The sequence below is a fragment of the Etheostoma cragini genome, chromosome 9 (assembly GCF_013103735.1).
Source record: "Etheostoma cragini isolate CJK2018 chromosome 9, CSU_Ecrag_1.0, whole genome shotgun sequence".
NCBI classification, from domain to species: domain Eukaryota; kingdom Metazoa; phylum Chordata; class Actinopteri; order Perciformes; family Percidae; genus Etheostoma; species Etheostoma cragini.
In genome coordinates, this window is record NC_048415.1 from 17,228,104 (window position 1) to 17,251,581 (window position 23,478).

Consider the following 23,478-nt stretch of genomic DNA (forward strand, 5'->3'; position numbering starts at 1 on the left):
CCCCCCCCCCCCCTCTCTATTCTTAGTCATAAATGCCCATTCATATCCTCTCACTACCAGGAGATCCAGTTTCATTTGTTCATAAAAACACTTTGGATCATCAGCATCCTACACAATGTTAATGTATGTTTCGTAACTCACAATGAATGAGAGACTTGGTTGAAATATAAATTTAGGTCAGTGGGACTCATTTAGCCAATCCCTCAGTTAACATTAAAACCATGTCATTACATGGTTTTAATGTTAACTGAGAGATTGGAGGAGGGGTAAGCAAGCAGGAGACTAAACTCTGACAGTGCTGCTGGTGGAAAGGATAAACCAGCCAGTATCTGTCATCAGCCGGTGAGCTAATAGCGCTCATATTCCTCTTTGTGTGATTTTCTCCTCGCAGATCCTCCTCTGCCTTCCAGAGGACCCTGCCGGGGGCCTCACCCAGCCTGGGCTGCGGCAATGCCAACGGGGCTCGCTCGTCTCTCTCTTACCCAATCAAACAGGAGAGCTCAATGGGCTACAGAATCTCCAACACAGCGTCTGGGGGCCACAGCACGTCCCAGGCCGGGTTTCCAAACAGTAGGGCAGGCCAAGTCTTGGGGATGACAAGAGACGAGATGGTTGGAGCGCCTCATGTTAGCAACAGCAGTAGTGGCGTATGCACAGTGAGCGGTGTAGGTAGTGCTGTGTCGGGGGAAACAGTGCAACCGTTTAATAATGAAGATGGCTCCTCCCCACTGGCTTTGTCCCCAACTGGCTCCCGTCATTCAGCGCGGCTGCTCAGTGCTAGCAGTCTGAGGAGACACTGCTTGTCCCTGGCCTCACAATCCACCGCCGCTGGCAGCGTTGCTGCCACAGGTTCCCCGTCAGCTACTGGCACTACTTCCGAGGAGATCAATATCACCGCCATCATCTGCTCCTCCTCCCAGATGTCGATGGTTGCCTGCGTCAACGGTTTCCGCACTAACCTCTCGCCCAGCCACGCCAGCAGTGCCGGCTTCTGCTCCTCTTCCTCCTCCTCTTCTACATCCCCACCCTCTAACTCCTGCTCTCGGGAAGCCCCCCAGAGGCCCCCACCTCACGCCAGCCCCCAGCAGGCCACACTACAGGAGAGCTGTCAGCTATCCTCACCTGCCACCTGCCTGCTGTCCCTCTCCTCCTCCTCCTCGTCCTCATCCTTCTCTTCAGTGTCATCAGTGGAGCCGGAGCAGGGCCAAGGGCAGAGCCAGGTGCTGTGTGAGGAGCGGGGCTCCATGCTGCAGGGGCGTGGGGCTGGAGGAACAGCCGGGGGAGGTTTGGGCGGAGGAGGAGGCTCGGACGGGTTGGGGCTACTGATGAGCGGGGCCCTGTTGTCTGGGATGTTGCATTCGGGGCCTGAAGCCGGGACGATCCTGGACGGGGGCCAAAGATCAGGGGCTGCCCTCAAACAGGAGCCCCTGGATGATTTTTCTCCCAGCGAAGATGAACTCTTTCAGCACCACTATCATCATCTCCATCACTTGAGTGGTCGTAGTGGGCACCTTTGTCAGCCCCACCACCCCTCTCGCCCTGCTATGCCTCCACCCTACCACCTGCACCAATATGTGGGGCCCAGTCCTGGGGGCCTGCTGCACCACCAAAACCAGCAAACAGCACCAACCTCTTCCCTGGGAATCAAACCGACCTCTGGAGGCCCTCCTGGGTCTCACTCAGCCCCAGAGCGAGAAGAAGTCGGAGGAGGAGCACTGGTCGATAAGCAGGTGTGTCGCTGGATTGACTGCAGTGCTGCCTACGAGCAGCAGGAGGAGCTTGTGAGGCACATAGAGAAGGTCCACATTGACCAGCGCAAAGGTGAGGACTTCACCTGTTTCTGGGCCGGCTGCATTCGCCGCTACAAGCCTTTCAACGCCCGCTACAAGCTGCTCATTCACATGAGAGTCCACTCCGGAGAGAAGCCTAACAAGTGTATGGTGAGTCATCAGGGTTCTGTCAAATTATCTAACCAACACTTGCCAGGCCCCCAAAAACTAGTGTCACAGACACAAACAGCCAACCAGTATTCTTCAAAATCCCCTCATAGTCAGTTGTCTTGCTTTTACTAATCTTTGCTTTGTTTTGGAAAATATTAGGCTGTAGTTATTGGTTTAATATGAGTGTAGTTTGTTCCATAATTGCAACCATCTGTTCAATTAAACACAAGCACATATTACAGTCCCTCAAGATGGTTTATAATACACGCCCATTGTGTCCAAAAACAAGACTGGACTTGCTTCACTGCTGATTACTTTTCAACAGAAACCTTTATTTTGTTTTGGTTGAGAAACAGTTATGATTATAATGCGTGTGTTTTTAGTGGAAGGTTTTTTTTTCTCCTCTGAAGATGTGAGCTGCTGTAAGAGCAGCACTACCTCGTCAGTATAAATAGATTTGTGGTTGTATTCTTTACAGGTAAGGCTCCAATTCCACAAGTCAACACACTAATCAATGTCAAGCTGTCACTCCCCCGCGTCCCTTAGCAAATGGAAAAAGCCCTCCAACCTTAAGAATGATTTAGTCCAAATACACAATTAGTCCACAATTTGTGTAGGGAGAAGCCATGTTTATTTTCACGAGCACTCTGTTTTTTGAGACGGGATTCAGATCATGAAAAGCCAACACATATGGTTAACATAACCAAACAATGCCTACACTTGATCCTTTTAAATGGGAGCTTTAAATGTTTAGCTGTCCCACAAGTATTAAGTGAGTTGGCTTCATATCCAAGCCAAACATGAGGAGAAATGTAGTAGTCTGGAGAAGGGAGCCACAGAGGCATAGTCGGTAACATTTGCTAGTCTTGCTCAATTCATGGCTTCACCCAAAGCCCCTGTCAGAAGTGGTCCTCTTCAAGTTCAGGAACCCATCCAAATCCTAATTATTGAAAAACGGGAGTGTGCAATATTGCTACAACACCTGTTTTATCTCCAGGCTTCTTTTTTTAAGAAATAAATACAGGTCTTGTTATTTTTCTAAGAAACAGTGGCTTGTGAAATTAGCTGAGGTGAGGGTCTGTTAATAGAAAGTTTCATTTGGCAGTTTTCTGTGGAGCTGTATTAGTAATTCATGTTGATTCTGACTAATTCTGATACTTGTTAGTGCACTATGAGCTGAACGCCGATTGAAGCCAAAAAGACACAAACTCAAACTGTTGCTGCTGTTCCGCCTACTTTGCGTCACTCCTGTATATTAGTGTTTCTGCTTCCTCGGCTCAGTGTGAACTAAAAATTTGGAAGTAATTTTCTGCATTGTACGTTTCCCAACTGTTAATTCTACATTAGGAGTGTTGTGTGAAAGACTTCCATCCGTCTTTTTTTTCGCGTCGTCATCGTTGATGCTCTTTGGAGCGCTGTGTGGGGACTGTACTCACATTTGGGTCACACACAGAAAATAGACACTGAGTGAATGTTTGTATATGAATACATTGTAGGTGTATACTTGAATGTGTCACTGTGAAGGTTTGTGTATGTGTGTGTTTTTGGAGATGTTTACCATATGTGAGCGCTGCAACAATTCGGCTCAGTGTGGACGAGCCACTGGATTCTGTCTGCGGACATGAGGCACTATGAAACTCTGTTGCACAACCTAACCTTCCGATTACCCTCATTTGAAGCACACGCACACACACACGCACACAAACACACACACACACACACACACACACACACATACACACACATACATTCACACACATACATTCACAGCCATGCAGTAATGGGAAAATTGTGATATTGTTTCCATTCATTCTCACAATAGGAAGTATTGATTCTGTGTACAGTATGTTGGGTTGTAACACTCCAGCTTTACTGACAGAACATAAACATAAAGGTGAAATGTTTTCAAGCTTGAATCAACACATCTAATCAGCATTGATGGAATGTATGTTGATCTAGGACTTCAGCAGATAAACTTGGAGGGACAGAGAAAATAAACACACTCTCTATGTGTATTTGTAGCTGTGTTTGTGTTTGTATATAGCCTATACGGATTTAAGTAAGCACTATGTACTTATAGAAAACCTAGTGTCTCTGTGCATTTTGAAAAGGCCTGCATGCTCATGTATTTTAGTTTTGTCCATCACAAATCCTTTTTTTTTTTTATCAAAGCTTGTGTGCTTTTTGGCCACAAGCACTGATGCCTCTTGTGTTTGTTGTGCTCATGCAATAGACAAAGGTATTTAAGAATTTTTGCAATTTGTATAGAGGAAGCATATGAGACATTCTGTTTTAGGACCAAATGCTGTAGGAAAACCATAGCTGATCCCCTTATTATCTTTCCAGCAGGCGCTCATGAAACAGAGCTCTCCTCACATCCAAACGTAACACATTTCTCTCCTTTTTCTCCCTCTCCCTCTCTCTCTCTCTCACCTCTCTATATACACATACTATATCTCTTTTTCTTCACACAGCTGCACAGCATTTGCTTCATGCTGCGTCTTGGCAGGAAAAAGTCATTATCACAAGTTGTACCCCGACCCCTGAATCAGCCTGTCACAGTCTGTACCTTGCTAATATTTTTAAGAAATTCTGCATTTAAAAAGTCAGTTCCTTCCATATGTAGATGGCTAAGTTTGTGGCTCTTTAAAAGTTCTGCTACCTTTTAGAAAATAAGTTTGGATCTCTCTCTCCTGCCAATTAAAGCCAGCCCTGGGCTGTTGTGTAGGGCAGGCAAGCACTGAGGATTCACGGGCGAGAAGGAAACAACATAATCTCTCTGCAATATCCTGTTGTGTTTCATGCCTAGTTCACTTGTTGTTTTAGTTTATTACATTTTTTTCCTGTCTGCATAAATATTAAAAATATATCCAGCAAGAGTAGACCTGACATGGTCCCAGACTTTTATATTGTTCTGCTTTGTCAGAGGCCAGCCCCGCGGATTTGAAGTGTCTGAACACTAGTCTGTAAGCTATGAAGGTCAGAAAATATCCTCCTAAACCATGAAGCTCTCTGAGTGTTTACATGGCAGAGTGACTTCAGGCAGCAGTACAGCGTTGTGCTTTGTGTTTATTTGGTTTCTTTGGCAAAGGGTTTTTGCTCACTTTTTTTAAAAAACTATTTAATACAATAGCATGCTGTATATGTTATGAGAGAAGGCTATGTTGTTGTGGGATAAAATGGTTCTAGTCATGAAACCTGATTCATTTACATGCATAATTTAAAAGTTAGTCTTTTGGAGAAATAAAGCATTTTTAATTCAGAATGAAGTAGTGTGAATGACAAAGGTAGTTTTGTTAAGATGCTTTTGGCATCAATACTAAGGCTTCATTTAAAGTTTTATTTTTGCACCTAGCTGAAAAGAAATGCTTATTAAGTTTAATGTAATTAAAGTAAGGTGATCGAGAAGTGAACATTATGCAGCATGTCGATGTTAATTTACAGAATCATTGTCTTTTTTTATTTGATCAAAGTTCCTAATTTCTTCTCCCAGGGTTCACACCATTAATGTGATGTAATTGACAAATTATTTAAAAGGCAAAAGTAAATTCCTCCACAAAAGGGTAGATACGCACTTCAGTCTTACTTATATGTACAGAGAGCCACCCGCCCCTTTCACAATGATAAAACACAGCCGACACACATACACAGGCGGGCGCGCACATACACACACACACACACACACACACACGCAAACACACACACGCAAACACACACACACAAACAGACAAACACAGACAAACACTTAAACAATCACTGACACACTCAGTCAACCACTTGTTGAAGGAAAGTTGGATGTTAAGGCCTGCTAGAAAAAAGCGCAGATCATGGAATTTCCTCTTTTTTCAATGGTGTGAAACCAGCAAACATATATATTTAGATTTAATAGACTGATTTTTGGAGGAGAGTGGCAAAATCCCTCTGCAGCAGACGTATAGACATGGAGCGCGGGCCGGTGCCAAGATGGCGTGTGTTTTCAGGGGTAAATGGAGTCTTTTGTGAGCAATCAGCTCAGACGAGGAGATGAAACAGGGAGTGCCATTAGCTAATTAAAACTGAGGTTCAGCACATGACCCGACTTTTCCTCTGAATGCTGCCTGAAACTGGAGCCGTCTGGGCACTGGGTGTGGGTGGCGAGTGACGTTGATATTAATGTGTTTGTACCCGTATGAGCCATTGACACTCTGGCCTGTCTGGACAACTTACAGGCCACAATCTCAGAGTCTAGATTCTGAACCACAAGGCCCAAACTAACCTGTAGTGAAGATGTATTGAGCTCAGTTTGCTGTAGAAGATCCCAAAGCGATTCTAAAGAGCCTACTCAAAGAGGCTCAGACAGACACGCAATTGTTATTTCTGCAAAATGTTGGTATTTCAGAAACTAGGGAAACTAAATGCTAACAATTGTTCTCAGTCCCTAAAGTAGCGTGTAAACACATATAAAATCTCTGGATTTAAAGTCACTATGTTTTACACCCATCAGCAACAACATGCAAACATTCAAACTGACCAAAAGAACAATGGAAACCAAATTACCAACACAAAATTCAAGGCTAACTGGTTCCTCGGGCTATACACATATTTACTCCAGTGTACTGTGAGAGGAGAGGTCTGTATATGGCTCACTGAATGTAATCAGGGACAATAGGCGAGATTCAGCATGTCAGACAAAATAAAGACCTGTCAGAGATCAACTTATGGCACCTTATCTGAAGGCCCTGTGCCTCTCCTATGCATTCATTTTTTTTTACAATGAACTTTGTCAGTCATTCCCCAGACAACTGAGTTCATCAGGTAGCTAGATAGTGACATTTTTTCCTACAAACCCATAACCGCATTCTTTGGTTATCCTCTGTCTTCTTGTCAGGTGTGCTGTGCCGCTTGGCAGTTTGGTGTCACGCTAATAGTAACGCAAAATAGTCCACATGTGATATTTGTATGATGACGCTGCTGGCGAAGGGGCTCTGCGACTGATGGTTTGGCATACAAATGCAAGCACTGGATAGATTGATCTTGCTTGTTTTCCTTGTTGAGTTGGCCAGGCCAACTTCTTGTCAGGCCAAAAAATAAGTTTTCCAGTCAATCTTTTGCAGTAATGTAGTCAAGTGTTTACCAACACCACCCCCACCACCCTCTTTCTTTCTCTCCCAATAGCTATCATTTAGATCTGAATTTAGGACCGCTTTTATAGATTTATCACTCACTGCTGCTGCTGCACCCTCTGAATCTTTTTTAGCTAGACACTGAAACACTTTGTTTCAAGTAAATACTGATGTAACTGATGTTTTTTTGTCATTGTCATCACGGGGTGGGGCGGCTGTGGCTCAGTGGTAGAGTGGTTGCCTGCTAATCGGAAGGTTGGTGGTTCGATCCCCGCCCCTGCAGTCATTGTTGAAGTGTCCTTGGGCAAGGCACTGAACCCCAAGTTGCCCCCGGTGCTGTGCGTCGGAGTGTGAATGTGTAAGTGTTTATCTGATGAGCAGGTGGCACCTTGTACGGCAGCCCCGGCCACAGTGTTTGAATGTGTGTGAATGGTGAATGTTTCCTGTAGATGTAAAAGCGCTTTGAGCAGTTGTTAAGACTGGAAAAGCGCTATATAAATACAGCACATTTACATCATGTATTATAATAATAATTAATTTGTATAGTGCTTTTTAAGGACCCAAAGTCGCTTTCCAGGGTAGAAAACAACACATATCCAGGCACAGGTAGAAAGGGAGGGGGGGCGTGGGCCTACGGATAGGCAGAGGTGAAGAGATGGGTCTTGAGGTGGGACTGGAAGATGGTGAGGGACTCAGAGTCACCCATCTCTTGGGGGTGGGATTTTGTCCCCAAACTGGGGAGGTTGGACTTGGGGATGGAGAGGAGACCAGCTGAGGTGCATCTAAGGGATCGTGAGGGTTGGTGGGGGGAGAGGAGGTCAGTGAGGTATGAGGGGGCCAGTGAGACTGGAGGGCTTATATAGAATTCTGACAGAATTATCCCATTATGTTTGTAGAATCATTTCTTTAATATTTCAGCTATTCATTGACTGAGTATCCTTGTGATGTACTGTACATAATATTAACCTTGTGATGTGTTAGGATATAGTTAAATAATTTAAATGTAATCAAAATATGACTCAAATTAAATGAAATAAAAAAACTGTATGTTTAATTAGTTGTCATCATTTCATTTCATTATAAATTCTGATCAAATTCTTTATATGTCTGTTGTTGACATGATCAGTCATTTCATGTCATCATTTAAAAGAGTGACCCTTTTAACAGGGAAAGTGAGTATTCATCCTCACATTTAAACTATTGATCTGAAAGGCAAAAGTCAACAAAAAGTTAAAATGTAAGACTTGTGCTTTGATAGATAAATATCAATCAATATCAAATATCAAATACCATAAATATGTCATTTCTATTCATTTAGAATGCTAACACTGAATGTTAGCATGGTGCAAACATTCTAGCTCAATACATTTTGGGGATTTTAAGATGTTTTATGTTTTTAACTCAGTGTTCATGTTTCAGTTGCTCTATCTTCCTTAGTCTGTATGATGTACATCATCATCAATAGGTTTTTAGTACGTTTTCATTGAACAATTGACAAAATTATGATTTCTGCATGAGAACTTTTTTGGCATATGCACTGGGTAATTGTTGCTTTAGAAATACATAATACTGATAACATGCCAAAAGCAGTGGTGCATTTCTTAAAATATTGTACACTGCTACAATGAATTCAAGTTATAACAGGTCTATAGCTACCTTGCCTTCAACTTCTAACCAGGTATCAAAGCATGCAGGATTTACTACATGTGATACACTCTATAATTGCATTTGTCTGGAATGCAGTATTTTGAGTTGTCCTATTTCCTTAACGTTTAATCACGCTCTTGTATCGGAAACCTGAAGACTCAGGGCTGGGGCTGGTTATACGCTGCACAGAGATTGTGTCATAATTGTGTCCCATCCAAAACCTTAATCAGTTTAACCTCTCTACTGAGCCAGATCAGTTTACTAATACATCGGATTGAAGACGCCGGGGTGGGTCTCCGTCATGTTCGGGGGCTGCTGCAGGGATGCAAACCCAGTTTATGCAGAACAGAGAGGGAGGATGGATGGACTGATGGATGGATGGATGGATGGATGGAAAAGAGCCGTGGGATCCTAATCTTAGGTCAAGGGCTTAGGCACCCAGTTTATGTGCCTTTTTAGACTCACTTCTAGACCAGGTCTTTCCTGGTTTAGTGCTCAATAGTAGTGCTCTTTGGCTGTATGTCGTCATGGATCATGTACATTGTGGAGGTGTGCTTAACTTTGCTACAGTCAAACAGATAAATATAGCCAAAGTATATTTGTGGCATTTTACGGGGCAAATACATAACAGGTCCTTTCTCCTCTGAGGCTACCATCCTCTCCCACTCCTCCCGTTCACACACTGGCCTTGTTTTGTGCCCAAGCACAATTTGTGCCACAGTAGCCACTCCACAAACATATCCACCGAACTGGTCAGTTGGTGGTGTATGTGCTGTGTGTGTGTTGAACAGAGGTAAATCTCTTAGAGCATCCAGATGTTTGTTTTAGTTTTTGCTGACTTGTCAATGTGACAGAGGGCACTGCAGAGAAGCGAGTCCAGTGCAACATCTATCCCTGGCCGGCTTTACATCGCCCACCAAACAAGCAAACAAGAAGGAAATTTATACACACCGGGACCACTTCTGCCTCAGGGCCACGCCACAACCCAAGACGACAGTATCCCTCCACCCAGCCAGACCCACGCTGCACCATACCAGACTAGGCTAAACCTGCGGCTAATATATACGAGTTGCTACCGTACAAAATCAACCCTAAGAGAAGTATGGATAAATGATGTAGCGAAAGACGTGTTTACGTTTAGAGTGTCAAGTTAAAATTATGCACTGCGGTGTTCTGTGGTTAGTGTGCCAGGTTTAATTTGAATGTTTGAGAAAAGAAGTGAAGGGTGCAAGAAACGGAGCCAGACCGGCAATTCAGCTCCACTGAGGTCATACCAAAAAAAATGACACTTTTGCCCAGAATTCATCACAAGGCCTTATGCATGACAAGTGATTTGGTATGTACTGAATGCAGACTTGAGGGCATTTTTGAAGCATTAGCACAGTAACTGCACACACAAGTCAAGTGTTTGTTACAATTTGACCAAGCTTTCCAAGCTGAGACCTGTGTGTGTTTACACTGTCAAGACCTTCAGTGTGTTTTCAAATGCCCACCAGAGGGTGAGAGGATGACAAGAAATCCAAATGGAAAGATCCAAGTAGAATATTGAGGCTTGGATTGTGGTGTATTATGGCACGTATATCAAAACAGTAAGTCTTCCCCAAAACCACATCAACTACAATGATTGATAATAAGAGAATGGGGTGGGGGGGGGGTTAAAGGGAGACAGAACTAAATGATCTGTTGCAGTGGGACATATCAGGACACAATACACAGAATGATCCAATTACCTTATTTTACAAAGACTGATATTTAAGTTGGGATTTACCTCTCACCATAGAGGTTTACAGCCCAATGATCTCTAACTAGCTCCAGAAAGAAGCCCTTTCGCTTTCTGTTCGCTTTTAAAAACATCTGTTTCACATTCAGTCTTTTCAGCTTTGGAATTGGTTTAATATTGATGTAAAAAGGTTTATGCGAGGTTTACAACCAGATTGGTTCAGTTATTCAGGCCGAATTACAGTAGAAGTCAGAAGCCTTTAAGTCAGAGCATTTCCTTTCATTTTTCTTCTTTTCTTCCAGTTTTTCATGACAACAATCTTTTTGTACTGTGTCACGCAGCAGCTGTCATTTAGATCACACTGCATCTTTGTCAGGGGCAAAACAAACAAAACATCAGTATAACCAGTATGCCAGTTTTATTCAGAAAGGAATTAAGCCAAGAAATATAGAATCATGGATGATTTAAAGTACAGCCAGGAAATGCGTATTGTATATGGGGGAAATGGTGTCTTCTGAAATACCTGCATTGTTAATGGCAAATTGTGTGGGAGTACCAGGCTGGGACTTTGACATGTAGCATAAACATAAGCATATGTCTGTTGAGAAAGTTGAAGGGAATATTACATAAATATAAAAAAGTTTACCAAAGAATGCCAGTGAATAGTGGGACTTGGGATTTCTGCCATTGGCGGCTTGCTTGAGTCCATCATAATTGCACAGGAATGGGGAGTGGTTTTGTACTCAAACAAATGTGTTTTCCTATAGGACAGAGGGCACAGGCGTGGTAGTGTGGACTGAATTATTGAATATAAATGGAGAGCCATATACTGAAATGTGGTCAATTGATTTATTGAAATGTGAATGAAAGGTGATGTGCGCGCTGAAAACGCCTGAGGCGTGATTTGACTTGTCACACTTGATATCCAGCACAGTCTGATATATTGCAACCAGCCATATCCACATAACTGGAAACTGGACCCTGAAACCCGCAGAGAGCAGAAAAGTACACAACCTTGGCATGCTGAGGAGTGAACAAATCTAGGGGCACCGTTGCACCACATTTCTTGGGCAGCCGCTTTTTTACCCACAAAGCTTTGTGGTCTGGTCTCCCTCCAGAGAGTTGCACAAACACACTCCCTCCCCTGCACCCTGCTTGAGTCCTAATGCTGGTGTTGATCACAATGCCATGTTGACCTATTGTTTAATTTTGTCGGCATGTTTTCTGTCTGAATACTATAGTGCTTCTGGCATTAAGGTATTTGGCTTGGCAACTCACTGCGCTTCTGCACTGTTTATTTGTTATCACGTCAGAGTTATAGAGTCGCCCAGTGTATGCTACAGTAGGTCTTTCGACAGCTGTGTCAACTCTTGCCTTGTGTGGACAACGAATGGTTTGCCAAAAAGGGAGAAGGGCTTTGTATTTCTTTACCTAACAAGTCTCTATGACAAAGGATCACTGTGGTATTCAATATGTCAGGTTGTTGTCACATAAGAATGTTCTACAAGCTTAATAGAATAATTCTGTAACAAGAATTTGAAGTCAGTAGGCAAGTTTGAAAAATACATTCACCTTATCATCTGAAATCACAAAATGGGAAAGCTACAGTGTTCCTGTTTGCATTTAACTGAAACTAAAACTGTGTACATTAAACACTGTCATTCCATTAGATAACAGCTACTGGTAATACACTTTGTTTTTCTGGATTAATGCTGGTATTCATTGATTTTTTCATTTTTATTCATGGTTGTTAATAAGGTGTTGTCAGATCAAGCTTTCTAGACCTGTGGCAATGTCAAAATGTCTTCATTGCCAACAGCCTCAGTAGACCAAAAATTAAATGCAATCACAAGACATGTTGCATTTTGAATCAGTAACGTAACACATTTTCTTCTAGTTTGGACAAATTTCACTCTGGGAAACTAAGGACATTACGGTAGAAGTAGACAAGGCAGATCAACGTTAAGAGCCCTTTCCTTTCTTGGGATTAAGAGCTGACATGATGAACGTATGCCCAGTATAGCTTCCGTCATATGTTACAGTCAAATAAAAGCCTGAATATAAAAGTTACAATGCTAGACAGACTGAGAGGCAAAGAAGGAGTAAATGATGGACGTTCGTGATAATCCAGTTATCAATTATCATGGAATTGGACTTTATCATCATGTTGGACTGTATTTGTGTAATAGTCTAACAAAAGAGCAATAAAGTCAATCAATTAATCACAATGTTGTTGTCAATACTGGCTGTTGCTGAATTGGTGTCTATCACCCCCCATTAGTTCTAATATGAAATTGAGTCGTGGATCACCCCATTGAAGGTCTGGAGCAAGAGAAGCTTATTGGCAGAAGGGGGTAAAAGAGAGAAGAGAGAGACAGAGAGAGAAAGCGAGTGTGAGAATAGAGGCAGGTGTGAGTGAAAGGTGCTGGACAGATTGAAACCCGGGTGTCAGAGGACGCCGTAGCTCATAGGCCCATCAAACAGGATCCTGCATTGACTGCCAGTAACACCAGTCCAGGCGCCGGCTCAGAACACAGATCATGTTTAAGTTTTTCATTGCGCAACCCCCAGTCTGTCTTTTTCATAGCGGGTTCGGATTTCTTGAATGGGTTTATAATTAATGCCTTAATGGTTACTAATGGCTGTGGCACTGGACACTTTGTACTGCATTCTAATTAGCCATTATAAATTGTTAGGATTGGTTTGTCAGAATAAACACTTTCATGAGACAAAGTAGGGTGGCTCTTTTAGAAACCTTTCACTGAATAGGCATTAACAAGATCACGTAAGATAAGATAAGATATACTTTAACGTCCCTGTAGGGAAACTTGTTCCTTGTGTGTCTCCTCACTAAAGTGAACACCCCAAATCCAATATTAGCCAATATTCAACCTTTACTATACAAAAAATTATCATCTTTCAATCTTCAAGTGCTCTGTTTTGCAAAGGAATAAAACTAATATAATAACAATTAAGGCTCTGGAAAGAAAAGTGTTGAGACAAAGACCACTATCTTACTATGGCAGACCCAAAACATTAATAACACTTCCAATTGTCACATTCACAAAAAGGCTGCAACAACACTAGGTTAAATTCAAAAAAAGAAACACTGTAGTTATTGTGTGATTTAATAATAATTTTATCTGCTCAAGGAAATAAAATCACTTTAATAAACCATGATATTGTGTCCGTAAGCCAATTTTAAGTTGTGAGATTTTTCCCGTAGCAAATGACCAATTAACTTTAGTTTTCATTGGTTATTTTATTCCGCACAGTGCAGGGCTAAAAACTTTCAAAATCATATTAATCATCAGCCAAGTCCCTATTTACAACACCATATTATGACTTTTTTTATTTTATTTAATATTTTACAGTTTTTTCTAAATGTTTTATATACATACATACCTGTGAACAAGTAGGAATTAAATGACTCATAACTCATAACTAGGGGGCCAAAATCCAAATTACCTAATTAATCATAACATTGATTTGTAAATGTATCCAAGGGCAGCTAGTTAAAAGAAAAATATGTTTTTGCACTCCTGCTGGGCCAAATATCTTGTAAACACTACAGTTCTGTCCTGTTTGAATAGGGCCACTATGGAGACCCATAGTATGATATGTGCAAATGCTAAAGAAATCTATTCTGTTGGTCAGATAGATGTTGCCAGCAATTCAACAGGTTTCATTTCTGAAAAGGGCTTAAAAGCCTCAATTGTGCAAACTGCTGTTTTAGTTCTGGTTTTGTTGCGTCCAAATAGTGTCCTGTCTCACTAAGAAGCATTGATATGGAGGTGATCAGAAACGTGATCAATTGTTTGTTAGAAGTACATTCCAAGGGAGCTGTACAGCTGACCCGTGTTCATACTGTTGAGTGTAAAGTATGTGTATACATATTTTCTCGACAACCCAAGCCTTTGCCCAGGAGGAAAACGTAAAATGTTGAGGCAACAGAGAAGACTTAAGGTGGAAGTCAGATTGGTTCTCCGCCAACGCTAGACTATAACACACAAGAAATATCCTTTCCCCTGTCAGTCCGCTACATCTCTTTGAGAATGTGACCTTGTTCTCCTTTTTTTCCTCAACCTGGTGAACCTGTAAACCCCAGGCTGCCCGCTTTAAGAGGAAATCACATTTTAGCTCTTTAATCTGATGCAGGGCTGCAGAGCTGGTAGACATGTGAATGAAGGCCTCTAAATCACAGTAGGTTAAGTGCTTCCATGAAGCCTCGCCATGGTATTGTGCAGCCAGGCTCACACTGTGCCAGGCCTCCTCTACAGGAACAGGGGTTCAGATCCATCACTGCACTTCCTCCTCAATCTCCAGCAAACAGTATGTCAAAGGAACAAAACAGCTGGGCATGCTCATTATGTGAGCAGGCTCATTTAGTCATCATACCAATGCTTCCTGTTGTGCCATCCACATAGTTTTTAATCTGGCCCCCAAACCATTCAGGCCTGAGTGCAAAATGGCTGTTAAGAACAATTTCTTTAGTCATTTACATGACTACTTCCTCCCAGCAATTTATCGGCTGAGTTCTTGCTCTGCCGGTTTGTTCATTCGCATCTGGACAACACTCCCTCACTTTTAGTCATTTGCTGTGTGTGCTCATATCTCACCGTTCATAAATCAATGGTTTTAAAAAATTTGTGAAAGTGCAGAAGGCAAGGGAGAAAATATGCTTCAAGGAGAAACACAGCAATTAATATCTGTCCTGCTTTGAGACAAAGGGAGAATAAAAACCCTATCTTTTGATTCAAATTGAAGCCCTATTAGCAACAGATGAGGCTGGCTGCTAAAAGGGTCCTGCTTTGCAGTGGAAATGATATGTGTAAACTATGTAATGCGAATGTTTTAGCCAAGCTGTGTTCAATTTTGACTCCTGACGAAGCGCATGAGAAACCTGCCTCTCTTTAGCTGTCTCGTTGAATCATATGGATATAATTTCATCCATTTACGTTTTTCTGCTCTTTGCTGTGGTTGCCACAGGGCATTTGGAAGCAAGCAGATTAAATGCACATGTTCCTCCCATCCGCAGCCAGGGCACTCTGCTCCGCAGCCTTCCCTCCGAACAGATCCTGAAGTGTTGGTGGTTTTCCTCGTTGGTCAGGGCAGAGAAAGACACCTTGTGATAAACCAACTTATTATTTTTTTTTATACTTATAAAGTTATACAGGCTGCTTTCGAGCATTGCCACCCTATAACGTGTGTTATTTGGCAGTGTTTTCCACCAATACTCTTTCCTCTTCATCGTGTCTGTCAGGCTTGGCAGTAAAGGAGCCTGGATGTATTAGGTAAACTAATCACAGTGGAGGATTTGTGGAGGCTTTTAGGATCTGAGAACCTTTTTATTTTATTGGGGGGGGGGTCTCTGAATATGAGTAATTGTAAATGTCATGCTAGTAAGCAGCCAAACAGTTGAATGCCATCTCCCCATCATTAGTCAGTGGCCTGATCTACAATTACTGCCCAGGGCCAGAGAAATATATTAACGCTGAAAGAGATCCCCTCGCATATATAGCAAACCTAGACAAGCCTGACTGTTAGGGGAGAAAATCCTGGATATTATCTTGGTGAAAAAAATGACTCCTGTAAGTAATGACCTTACATGCAAATCCCTAGGTATATATATTTTTCCAAAGAGAAGAACCTCACGCTTGCCTCTGATTCTCTCTTCTCTCTGCATTTATCTTCCTATATCATTCATGAAAGTTTTTAATCAGATTTCTGGCCTACAGTCAACAGCCATAATTCCTCCCGACACCCCTCCATAACGGCTAGTTTGTTTCCATCATCCACAGCTCCTGCCGGTTGCTAATGAGCCGCCGCATTTGAGGAGAGGCGGACACTGCTGCCTTTTAGCCCAGGTGCTGTTTGGCCTTTTCCCTGCCAGTCAGGAGTCATTTCCCATGAAGGCCTCAGGTCCACCACACCTCCACTATCCTGCATGTTGGGCCCATAATCTGTCTTATGTGATCAGCTGCCTGTCCACCCTTTCAACCTGCTCTCACCCTCGCCCCCTTCAGCCATGTCAAGACCCTGCTGTCATACCGAATGTTTACCAAGCTACTGAACACCCTACTCAAGAGTGAGACGGTGTCAAACAGGGCTCAAATCCCTCCACGCTGCCTGTGCCTCTCCACTTGTGCAGTGATCTGCCGGTTTACCTTAGATGGAGGTTTCAGAGAGGAAAAGTAAACATGTTTAAAGCAATTAATGTCATTAGCGCTGTCTAAACTGTTTTCAAAGATAATATCAAAGGTAAAATTAGTTCTGTGTCAGAAGCCTCAGCCACCACGACTTAATGTTTATACCACTTTAACCTATGTGTTCATTTCTCTCTAAACTGTTTATATTAGGCAACTCCTCACCGATAATATAGGGGAACCTACTGACATATATCCTTTTTTTAACATGCAGATATTATTTTTAAACACTTTTAGGTCAACCAGTTGGCATTAAACCCATAAATTGGGATGTATAATTGCCATGTGTCACCTTTGTCAAAATAAGACATCACACTGCCCACAACCCAGTTAAAACCCTTTTCCTCAGTAACGGGAGCAATGTTGAATTTGACCACACATCACTGCATGCATCAAATACAAAACCTAAGGAGGTTTTTTGACAGTCCATGAACTTACTGAAAGAAGTAATTTAAACCATCAGATTGGCCACACTAAAACACCTTGCTGGAGCATAAAATCGTTCATGCAGGGTTCTGGGTAATGTCCATGCCTAAGGGTGGCAGTGCCTATTGGTTTCCCAGCAGGCAGGAAAACCTCATACTCAGCCGTCTCCCTGCTAGTCCAGCTTCCAGAGTAATAATACGCTCTATACGATTAACACGGTTTCCTCCATGGACCCGTTACTATAATTTAGCCTCAAATTTGTACTGCGGAAAAGAAAGCAATGAAAGAGTGATTATTCCCTTATACATAAATACACACATTTAGCGCGTCAATAATAGCTGTGTTTGTTTTCCAAACTCAAATTCTCGGCGCCGCATTTCAGCAGTCAGCATGGAACGCGTCTGCCATAACTGGTATGGCAGTGTAGATGTTTCTCTGCACTGAGAGTTTTATTAAACTTTCCCATCCTTGCTGCGTCTCTCATTTCCAGCCGAAACATTGGATTGGCACAAGTTTAGAATAATGTTTCCGCTGTACATTACTGTGCAATGTGAATTCCTAAAGACATTTTTCCATGAATGTATGCTGAAGTTGGGAACAAATGTGTGTTTGTGCGTGTGTGCGTGTGCATGTGCGTGTGTGCATGTGTTTGTGTTGATGAATCCAGGGTGAAGTATTTCATTCATTCTACATTCCGGTCCTGTCACTGTTACTTTTGTGATGCTGTCTGGTCAAGCAGTCATTCATGTGTGTCCTAACTTTCTTTATGCATTTCTCCTCTCAGCTTTAGGCACACTACACACAGCACACAGGGGCAAAACATAGCTGATCACATCTTGTCTTGTAGTGGGGGGGTGTAATTGGCCCTACATGTCTACTGTAATTTGGGATAGAAATGTGAGTATCAAAAATTGTCACATTTCTCTTGTCAAATCATAATTTTGCACATTTGAAAATGTATTTTATCTAGGTGATCCAGGATCTTATATCGATGATGATGATGATGATTGTGATGCTTTTACTGATACTGATGCATTTGAGAAGTTTGGCTTATAAACTCAAGCAATGTATTGGCATCAGGGATACCCAAAATTTCAAGGTTTGTTCTCTCTCTGGGGCATTATTACGCTCCCATCCTATAATGTTGGTCCACATACACTTGCCCAGTTTTGTGTTTAATAAAATCAACTTCACAAGCTTTTAATTTTTAGTTTGAAAAAAAGCATCTGTCATGTCATCATGTTAAAATGATGCTTTTGTTTCCAAACTCATCGACTCAGAAGTCTGACAAACTGCAGGAGCTCTGCGTTTGTGTCGCCATAATCGTGCAGATTAAGACTCTCTTACTGAGCCACACAGGCACATACACCCACAGATCAGCCTAGTCACCCAACACGGCTCTTCCATGCCTGGCTTAGGTTTCGCCTATATTAAATGGAGCCTCTGTGAATAGAAGGCCCTGCCTGTACTGTGTAAGTGAATGAAGGAGACCAGGGATGAGTATTGAGCGTAGATGAAGCTGAAGGCCCATTAGAAGAATGGTGTCACTCTCTCCTTGGCCGTAACCCGACCTGTTGTCAGCAGGCTTTACTGAAGGTCAGGCTACAATGGACAGTAGAGACTGCAGCACCTCCACAACAGTTTGTCAATGTAGTTGCATTTGCACTGAGGTCAGATTAGCCCTTTGGAAGAAGTTGGTTTTGAGTGAGATTTATGAGTGAGGAAGTTTTTATTTTAGAAGATATTATACTTATAAATAAATAAACTTAAGAGTTTGAAGTTGCAGTAGTTGCACCATTTATCATTGGTCATTTATCAGACTCAATGCCTTCATGGCTCCCGGTTTCTCTCATATTTAGGTTCTTGACATATAATGAAGAAAGCCGTGATTTTTTAATGCAAACAAAAATGCACAAAATAGATTTTTATTTCCTCTGGTTCCCTAGTTCCTGGAACATTTTGGCCAAAAAGGGCTAATATAGCTTTCCTTCACCAGTTTATGCAGTCTATTACCGGTACTCTTCATGAAGCAACCCCCTTTTCCATCTTCCTCACCATCTTTTGTCTCTGTACTCTTTTGTCTCCACTTGTTTTGTGCTTTATGTACCAGTCCTTATAGGGTGACAGAAGAAAGATGATAACTTAAACACTTATGCTACTATTGTTCCTATATTGACAGTCTGAATATATTGATGCTGCTGAACACTTACTGTACATAAGATGAATCCTAAATATATATAAGTAGCATTGAGCTATGCTTCCCATACTACTGTATACCCTAAACTTTGTGACTCTTTACACAGCAGCCCCTGTAGGGGGTCTTGACATGGACTGCCTAATCAACCAATCAGCCTTGTTTTTTGCTTAAGAGCAGGAGTGGATATGCGAGAAGCCTCATAAATTATTCACGTGTTAACAAATCTGTGGTGTTCATTGGCTGAGTGGTTTGGATCAAATGGGCCAAACTGGGTCGGATATGAGTCTGTTTACAGTCACTGTCACTTGTCAGTCTAAGGCACTATACACTTCAGAACACTTATCCCATGCTATGCATTACAGCCCATTAACCGCCGCTGTACAGCACACTCCAGTTTCCCCTGCAATTTAGACGCAGCGGCAGCCTTGAGGCAGGTGCACTGTCACGCATGCGACTGTCTTTCAAGTGGATGTGGTTTTTAACAAAGGTACCTGGATTGTCAGCGTAATTCAAGATCCATGGAAAAAAAAAGGCTCAGGATTATACCACCCATGTTTTAAAGCATCTCTCACTTTTCCATAGCTGATGAATATGTGGTGTAGAGTGAACTCCTCCAGCTGTGCGAGTGATCAAGAGAGTAGGGGAAAGAGTGGGACAGCTTCTTTCTGAGTCACAGACATACCCATATACAGAGCCCACATTGTACCAGAATATGCCAACTTTACACTGATTGGTTTCATTTGTGTGTGTGTGTGTGTGTGTGTGTGTGTGTGTGTGTGTGTGTGTGTGTGTGTGTGTGTGTGTGTGTGTGGGTGTGTGTGTGTGTGTTTATTTTTGTTTCCTTGTGTGGTCCTGTGCATACCTGCCTGACTGTGGTTGTCTTTGTCCATGTGTGTGTGTATTTGTGCGTGTGTGTGTATTTGTGTGTGTGTGTGTGTGTGTTTGTGTGTGTGTGTATGCGTGTGTGTGTGTGTGTGTGTGTGTGTGTGTGTGTGTGTCTTGTTCTTCTTCCCTCCCCCTGCAGTTTGAGAGTTGTAACAAAGCGTTTTCACGTCTGGAGAACCTGAAGATCCACCTGAGGAGCCACACAGGAGAGAAGCCGTACCTGTGCCAGCACCCAGGCTGCCAGAAAGCTTTCAGCAACTCCAGCGACCGCGCCAAGCATCAGCGCACTCACCTGGACACGGTCAGAAACTAAGTCTCTGCTCTGTCTCACCGCCCAATGCTTTGCCATAGTAGATTAATGTTTAACCTGTCTCGGGCCAACAGTTAAAATAGTATGGGTGGTCGGTGTGTTGCAGAAGGCATGGCTGCATGAAATGATGGACTATAAATGTTTGCATGTGTTGGATACAAGCTTCATTTAGTTTCTATCAAATCTATTCAGGTATTAGATTGAAAGCAAAATTAAAATATGAGTTTTCAAAGAGCTAGCAAACAGCATGTGTGTGTCTGGTGTGCGCTCACACTGATTCCCTCCATTACTTTTACACCAACATTAAAAACTACACTACGTTCCAAGTGTCATTGCCTATTTCCATAACTTGACAGTGTTAGACTTTAAATTGCTGTCAGTCAGTGAGCAGTGTGGCACTCTCACTCTCTCTACGTTGGCAGTGACGTGCCACAGATCATTAAATGATCCGTTCCATTAGGCTAAGTCACAGCTGGGGCCATAACAGACTTGGATTGGAGTGCAAGCTCACACAGAGCTTTGCCTGTTTCTCTGACCTGTAAATGGAGGGAAAGGTTGAGTCACTCGTCATGTCTCAGTAACCCCACCAATACCTCACTTTATCACCATCCACATGGCAACACAGCAAGGGAGTAAACAACTTGTTTTGCTCAAAATATGTACTTAAGTACCACTAAGGTATTTGTTCTCATACTTCAGGGAACTTTACAGTTTTCTCCTCTACATTTTAAAGTAATTTGTTCTATTAACAACTAATTTAATTCAATGTCTGTACTTATTTGAGAATTCTCAGTTGAAGGTAGTCTTTGACCAGTCCCTAAAAGGTGCGCACGTACCAGCTTCAAGCCAACCAGCCAAAGCAATAATATAAGTCAATCATAGCTCTGGAAATCAAGGAAATTATTTAGAATAGGTCTTTTTAAGGAGCCTTTCAACAATGTAGCCTAAAAATTAAGCAATTAAATTAGCGATTTAATTATGTGAATCCAGAATGAAGTTAATGTAAATGTTATTCTGCTTCCTCGTAGCTATATTCATTCAAGTCAATTACCTTTTATTGATATATGCCAAGTTCACAAATTCGTCTCATAGTTCTTTACAATTTGAAAAACATACGACACCCATTGTCCTTAAACCCTCAATTAGATCCCATATTTCAGTAAAGGCACGAAAACTCATCAACTCAATCTATTTATCATTGAAAGATTGTTACAATTATATACAAGATTCTTAACAAATGATTGTAAAAAATTTCCAATAACAAAATCTGAGGTGCATTCAGGATTTTGAGCAAGTACTTTAAAAAGCCAGAGAGAATAAAACATCAGTGATGCTGAGCAAGTAGAAAGAGAGCTGTAGTGGCACACAGTGAGGCTTTTTTAAATCAGTATATGCTCAAATTCACCGCTTTCTGCCAAACTTCAAATGAAAGAAGTATTAATTTTAACAGTATTTTTTTTATAATACTCATATTTCCAGGATATCTTCCCCCTGTGTTTCTGTATTGGCCAGCCACCAGTGCTTTTGGTACACGTAATAGTAAATCACTCAGAACCTTTGCTTCAGTAGAGTTTTGAATGCAGACTTGTGTTATTCTATCAGTAAGGGATTTTCCTCCTCCAGCCACTCTTTCCACAGTAGGGCAAATGATACAGCTAATCTGGGACCCTGATGCTTATGGCTTCACATTAACACTCCGCTAAAGCATTCGCTGTGCGTGGCCGTCCTGCCAAAAACACTTTGAGGGAAAATCATTTTCAAGTTTTAATGGTATTTATTCTGCACAGAAGTTGTGCTTGATTTTTTATTTTTTTTACTAAAGGTTCTGCGCTGTATTGGTGCGTTGCTTGACAAAACAAACATGGCGGAGATGAGTGGCACTGTAAGAGCCTTGTAATAGCAATGGCTTATTTACAGAGAAGGTTGACGTATGAAGGCAGAGCTAATAAAGACGCATATCCCCTTACACTTTAATGGCCAACCTATGTTCCTGAGCATGAAAAAAAACTTTTTGCCGTAAAGGGAAAAATCCCTCAATCAGCTAGCTACATGCTATATTTGCTTGATTAATGAGAAGAATGTGAAATGATGAGGAAACTCCATGATAGTGCAGTCATTTTACAGATGTCATGTCTGTTTCTCTAATCTTTCAACATCTCCCTCCTCACAACCAGTCTGTATGTCAGCACTGACACACAGTACATACTGACTGTATAGAGTAACATTACCAGCTCTTTATTCGTCCGTAATATCCAATGTAGAAAATTTCCCATCACAGTCCTATTTTAAATGTGCAGAAACAACTAACCATATCCTGCTGTATTTTACATACATTGTCGAGTGTTGATATTAATCATGTCACATTGATTTTGTCGGTAAGAAAGAGGGTTCATTACTATGCTGGGTGAAGAAAATAAGGACATACCTACAAGTAACACTAAGTGAAACAGCACATAGAGCAGCTTTAAATTCCTGAATCTAAATCCAAACGCTACATGGAGCTCATTTCTTTTTGAAATATTTTATAACTAAATCTTTTCTTTTTTTCTTTTCATGCTTTTTTCCCTCTTCTTCAATTTCTGTCATTCTCAGCTGAAAGGTAGGACTTTAACTTTGCCTTCACTTCAACAGATTTTAATCTTAGTGTATAAATTGTGCTTACTCACACCCTAATTTCCCCAATTTCTGTCATCTCTTCTTGAACAACTTTCAGACTTTTTTTGTTGTGTCTCTGTCCTTAGAAAACAAAGTGAATGCAGATGCGTCTACCCTTCAACCGAACGTGAAACATTTTTTTTTCTTTGTGTTTGTAGAAGCCGTACGCATGTCAGATCCCCGGCTGTACCAAGCGCTACACAGATCCCAGCTCCCTACGCAAACATGTAAAGATCCACTCGGCTAAAGAGCAACAGGTGCGTAGAAAGGTAAGACACCTTATAAAAGGGATTAATGGAATGAATAAATATTGAGATTTCAAGAGAAACAGAAAGCTAAAAACTGCTCCTGTTGTCAGGTAGTAACTGATTTGTTAGACTTTTGTCCTTT

At 41.8% G+C, this 23,478-nt stretch overlaps 1 protein-coding gene across 2 annotated transcripts in view; it reads left to right on the forward strand.

Annotated features, from left to right (window-relative positions):
• Positions 1 to 23,478, forward strand: part of LOC117950219 (zinc finger protein GLIS1) — a 76,590-nt gene that overhangs the window by 29,124 nt on the left and 23,988 nt on the right. The window contains exons 4-6 of one of the 2 annotated variants that reach the window (XM_034881016.1): positions 392 to 1,940; positions 20,263 to 20,424; positions 23,247 to 23,357. In XM_034881016.1, the coding sequence (XP_034736907.1) occupies positions 392 to 1,940; positions 20,263 to 20,424; positions 23,247 to 23,357 (1,822 nt within the window). The remainder of the gene's footprint in view (positions 1 to 391; positions 1,941 to 20,262; positions 20,425 to 23,246; positions 23,358 to 23,478) is intronic. The other variant, XM_034881018.1, reaches the window with a different exon arrangement.